This window comes from Mandrillus leucophaeus, unplaced genomic scaffold (genome assembly GCF_000951045.1).
Source record: "Mandrillus leucophaeus isolate KB7577 unplaced genomic scaffold, Mleu.le_1.0 Scaffold462, whole genome shotgun sequence".
In the NCBI taxonomy this organism is placed as follows: Eukaryota; Metazoa; Chordata; class Mammalia; order Primates; family Cercopithecidae; genus Mandrillus; species Mandrillus leucophaeus.
The window spans coordinates 1,964,747-1,970,499 of NW_012104943.1; the positions used below are offsets into that span (position 1 = coordinate 1,964,747).

At 40.9% G+C, this 5,753-nt stretch overlaps 1 protein-coding gene and 1 pseudogene across 3 annotated transcripts in view; both read right to left on the reverse strand.

Moving 5' to 3' along the window:
* Positions 1 to 977: 977 nt before the first annotated feature.
* On the reverse strand, positions 978 to 2,439 carry LOC105550046 (annotated as a pseudogene). The gene has a single exon (XR_001007643.1). The product of XR_001007643.1 is annotated as a proteasome subunit alpha type-6 pseudogene (transcript).
* An 899-nt stretch (positions 2,440 to 3,338) lies between these two features.
* Positions 3,339 to 5,753, reverse strand: part of PRPS2 (phosphoribosyl pyrophosphate synthetase 2) — a 26,543-nt gene continuing 24,128 nt past the window's right edge. For both annotated transcript variants that reach the window (XM_011994859.1, XM_011994860.1), the window contains one exon: positions 3,339 to 4,846. In XM_011994859.1, coding sequence (XP_011850249.1) covers positions 4,754 to 4,846 — 93 coding nt within the window. In that variant the 3' untranslated portion in view covers positions 3,339 to 4,753. The remainder of the gene's footprint in view (positions 4,847 to 5,753) is intronic.

Consider the following 5,753-nt stretch of genomic DNA (forward strand, 5'->3'; position numbering starts at 1 on the left):
ATCGCCTATTAAAACTGCTGGGGACTTCTGCAACCATCTTTCCTCTAATTTTTGCAGAAAGATGCTCATACTCAGAGTGGCGTACACATTTTTCCCAAGGTCACCCAGCTTGCTAGCAGCATATCAGGAACCAGAATCTAGATCGCCACACTCCCAATTTAGGGCATTTTCTACTGCATTATGTTTTTCACTTTCTTATTCTCTTTTTTTATCACTCTCTTAAAATGTAAAATGTAAAATTCATTTAGCCGGCTTTTCTTTTGGCCACAGAACTCATCTGTTAGGATACTGAAGACTGTTCTTCCCATTTATATTGGGCACCACTTTTGGTTGTATTTATGATGGGATGGATGGTGAATGAGGGCTACAATGAAGTCAGGTTGTTGTAAATGACCTCAATTGATTACTATCTCTATAATCACCTGGCATTCATTCCTATCTGTTGTTGCTACTGCCCACTGGAAGTATTGCTGTTGTTTTTAAGAGATGGGGTTTCTCTATGTTGCCCAGGCCAGTCTCAAATTCCTGGGCTCAAGCAATTCTACTGCCTCAGCCTTCTGTGTAGCTGGGATTACAAGAATGTGCCACAGCATCCAGCTGAAAGTTGTTGCTGTTGTTGTTTGAGACAGTCTCGCTCTGTTGCCCAGACTGGAGTGCAGTGGCACAATCATGGCTCACCGCAACCTCTGCATCCCGAGTTGAAGTGATTCTCGTGCCTTAGCCTCCCAAGTGGCTGGGATTACAGGCATGCGCCACTATGCCTGGCTAATTTTTGGATTTTTAGTAGACTGGGGTTTCACTATGTTGGCCAGGCTGGTCTCAAACTCCTGACCTCAGGTGATGCACCTGCCTTGGCCTCCCAAAATGCTGAGATTCCAAAAGCATTGTTTTTATTTATAGAGTCCTAACCACTTCAGTAGGAGGAGGAGTGGGAGAGGCTCCTTTTTCAGTCCAGGGACGTCCATAATGGTTTGATGTTACCAAACACACCGGTAAGTGGCATCATGGATTTGGTAAACTAACAACAATGTGAGCGCATCAATCTCTGCTTCTGTATGAATCCCGAATTTAGGATTTTCAACCGTCACTACTCCAACTTCTATTTCTGAAGGTTTGAAATCAATTGATAAAACAGTAGACAGGCATGTAATTGCAGTTTCCACTGTCTGTTCAAATGTCCAATCAAATTTCTTTTTCACTTTTTTTTTCAAGGAAGCTGGTTAACTCAGTTTGTTTAACTCCTGCTGCAGTGGCTTTAAATCACAGCCGTAACCTGGAGGATCACACTTTCACACCTGAGGGCCTTGTTCTTCATCTATCCCAGTGAAAATCATACAACAACCAGGAGACCTCACTGTAGCATTCTGAGTAGTATCAGCAATTCTTCTACACAGAATGTCCACAGGAATCTCAGCCATACTTGTATTTCCAGTTAGCTGCCCCATAGCGTGCCCTCTGTACCTGAGATCTGCTGTTAGCTGTCATTCCGGTCATCACACAACCAATGTTTTCAGTTATCTTGAATAAGTGAGTCACTGTGCTGGAATCCGATAATTTGTCAGGTATTTCTTCTGTATGATAATTACAGCAGTCTTTTCCTCTGGCAGTTACTGATGTAAGGCCACCCTGGTTAACAGCTTTAAAAGCATATGCATATTCTACTTGGTAGTGCTGGCCCTGGGGCAAAAAAAATTTTAATGTGGTGGGCAAAACCAGCGCTGCCACGGAACATGCTGGTAGAACCACTACTTTAAGCATAATCAAGTTTTTTTGTTTTTAACATGCAACTATTTGTCACCTAAATGCTACCCCTCACTGAGGCAGTCACATGCCAAGACAATGTAGCCCTTCTAAAATGGCAGGAGGGCATTGTGTTCCCTTCTAGGCTTAACACCTAGAAAACGCATGAAAATCTTGCCTCTTCATACCTTACATTCTTTCTAGGGGTAGTTCAGGAGACTCTCTCTAAAAACTGAAGTTAATGTACAAACCGAGCAATTCTAAACACTTCACACTCATTTATTATCCCCATCTCACATGTAAGGACGCTGAGGCATAGGGGTTAAGTAACCAACCCAAGGTCGTTGTTGCTGTTGGTTTTAAAACTCTGGTAAGTGGTGAAGTCTGTGTTCCTGGGCATTATGCTTTCAGAATAGGAAATAGAGCTCAAAGACTGCAATAAAGGAAACCACCCAGGATGTGATCTTGGAAAGCAGGGTCAGAAAAAAGGTGGAGGGATGTGTTCCTGGGGCACAGGGAGATAAATCAGGAAGATAAATATTGGTAGTGAGAAGGAGGAACCTTGTTGATTTCACGCAATTTAGATACAGGATGGCTGAGTATGTTTCAGCCTCTAACTCCCTTCTTCCCTGGGACATCCTTGCTGAAACACATCATGTACCAAACACCCTCTGCTGTCCTGCGTCAGTCCACATTGGAACACACCATAGGGCTCTGGAAAATTCTGACATGAACCATCTAATGGTGATCACCGAGCCCTTCCTGGTCTCCCCAGCGTGATTCCAACCTCTGCATGCCTTAGTACTCCATCTTTCCCTTTACCACTTCCCTGTTCCCTGTAGTTCAGCCAGCGGATTAGACAGGACTTGCCATAGGAAATGAAACATCTCTGAAGAGGTGTGACATCATTATTAAGTGCAATTGTAAAGCTGATGAAGTGTCTTTGGCTTTCACTTCTCCTTCACTTCCTTCCTCCTTTCTAGTACATTCTATCATGTTCTCTCATACACACTGTGATCACCCTTTTTCTCAGATGGACCTAGCTGTAATTCTTCATATTTCACTGTGACTTTAAGACAACATGTTGCCATTCTTAGTGTTACACATACTTTACAGCTGAGCTTCACCAGGAGCACGTAATTATGGCTTTACTTTGCACTCACGAGAGTAGTTTGAAGTACCACTGAACAGGCTGTTCTGTGGAGACAGGAATCCTTCTCGGTGCTTCTGAAATCAATGAATAAGAACAAGTTTTATGCAGCCTACATTTAAGCTTGGTTTGCTCCAATAGATGGATATTGAACATCACTACTCTGATGTGTGAACACACTGTACCATCTTTAATTTTATAGGAAACATGTGGAATTAACAACTTGGACACCTTATGTGGCACAGCTGTTATGCTTTGGGGGAAAGGAGATTGCTAGTAAGTTCTTCAGGAAGAAACACCTTCAAAATGGAAAACAGCTGACATCAATTAACTTCTGGCTCTTCTGTAATTTTGTATGCTGGACTATAATCGTAAAGTAGCAAACATTTTCAGGTACTGCAACACATCACTCCATCAAAAAATATTACTCCACAATGATAATACAAACTATGAAAGCAGTCAGAATGATTTTATTGAAGTTTTTTAGTACAATGTTAGAGGATCTTAAAATCTTATATTTTAAACCAATACAAGCACTGCAAATGATATATTCCTGAATCTAGTTGATGTAGTATCTAAAAAGAAAAGTGATCATATGAATATCTATAAGTTGACTAACGTAATTGAAGATGGAGGCTAAACAACTTTGGTATATTCATATTTCTCTGGCTCCTGTTTTTGGCCAGGTAAGTGCCAAGTCCACCCCCATTCAGTAGAATTGGACAGGACCAATGTATTCGGTGGTCTCACTTAAGTTTCCACGCCAGGAGCCGCAAGAAATGTACAACTTCTGGGATTAAGTTGCTCCCAAGACAGTCTTCATCACCTTTGTGAACTGGAAAAACCAAATAGTCAAGGTCTGAATTTCCAATGCGTGTGGCTAAGTCCAGTCTCATTGGTTCCTAAAAGTATTCTGAAGGACTTTAAAATACAAAGGTGGGGCTAAATAATGATAGAAACCATCAGTTCTGAATTCAGAGAATGACAATGCAGGTTCCTATATCCTTTTTAAAAATCTGAGATCATTATTTTAAAATTAGCTCTATACATTCTTAGGCTTTAAATTTAATGTTAGCTGGAATGATTACCTGTAAAGGTCAATTGGCTTTAGGCCTTGGCGATTGCTCAATATAATTTTGGAATTTTAGGATGCAGCATTTCAGGTAAGTGACAGTTATGTTTTAGAAGTGGTAATTTAAAAAATGATCCAGAACTACACTGTTCTGATATGTCTGATGTATACCCCCAAAATGTGTCAGTGTCCATATTAAGCTAAATAAAATTTGGTCCAAATTAAGCACAGTAACCAAGATGGTTTATATGAAACTGAGTTATCAAAAAAAAAAAAAATTCAAAATCCATGGTATGATAATTATAAATTTTCCAAGGTTCACTCCAAAGTAAAAGGCTAATTAATTCTATACAGGGTTTTACCCAAATGTCCATAGGCATTATCATATATATTTACACAGAAGGTTTTAATCTGAAGTCACCTTTGGCAACCTCGAAATATATAAACTATGACTTCCACAATGAAATTATATACTTGAAAGTTGTCGCCTCAAAGTACTGAAAGAACAAAGGAAGAGATCACCTGTACCCGTTAAAAGTCAAAATGACAAAAACGTTTCTCATTTAAGACAGTTCACTTAAAGACCAAATAACCACCACCATTTCCCCAAAAACTGGAAAGAAATGATCTTGAGCTTTAGAAGGGGAAACAATAAATCTTAGCATATACAAAGATCTGATGCTTTTGCCAGTGATTAACCTATCATTGCTGAGTACCTACAGCTAAACATCCAGAAAACAAAAACAAGTCAGAAGTCAGAGTAGGCTTGCTGGGCACTTCCCATTCTGGATTTATAGCGGGACATGGCTGAACAGGTAGGACACGGATTCCCCATTGTGTGTCCTTCGGATTGCTTCGGCCAAGATCATGGAAATGTCAATGACCTAAATGCCAACGAGAAAAACAAAGGGAGAAGGGAAGCAGGACATCTTAGTTAGAGTTCTTTAAAAACTGAACAGCTGGAAAGCTGAGAAACAATTTCTGTAGCATACGTGATGTGTTGCTATCAAAACCTCCCACACTTTTGAGAGGACAGACAGCTTTGGGGTATGTCTTCAAATTACAACCCATTGAACCAGACCCGTATGGGATCCTGGAAGGGAGATTTTCAGTGCAGAGACAGAAGGCTTTTCAGGGATACTGTTAACCAGAGACACCCTTTTCCAGGGGCATTTGTTATTTTAAATTAACTTTAATCATCATATGGAAGGTTTTTCTTTCTGTTTCTGAAAAGGCGCTGACTGCGTCATTTAAAAGCACAACTGTGATCTTCTAACTCAGGGATTAGCAAACTATAGAGGACCAAATAGTTAACATTTTTGGCTTTGGAAGCCAGAGGGTCTCTGTCACAAATACTCAATTTCCCCATTGTAGCGTGAAAGCAGCCACCGGCAATACATATATGAATGGGCATGGTTGTGCTCTGATAAAAATTTGCAGAAACAGATGACAGGCTGGATTTCACTTGTGAGCCATAGTGTGCCAACTCCCATCCTAAACTACTGCTAATCAGGCATGAAAATATATGACATCGCTATTCTGACCATTTTCAGACTTACTGCTTTGTGTCAAGCAAGCTGCTTTTCTCTGAGGAATCAGAAATCATGAAGCAGATCACTGTGATGCACTTTCATGCTCTGCTGATGGGAGATGAGGCTTTGGAGCAATGAAATGACTTGCCATGGCCGGGCTCAGTGGCTCAAGCCTGTAATCCCAGCACTTTGGGAGGCCGAGATGGGCGGATCACGAGGTCAGGAGATCGAGACCATCCTGGCTAACACGGTGAAACCC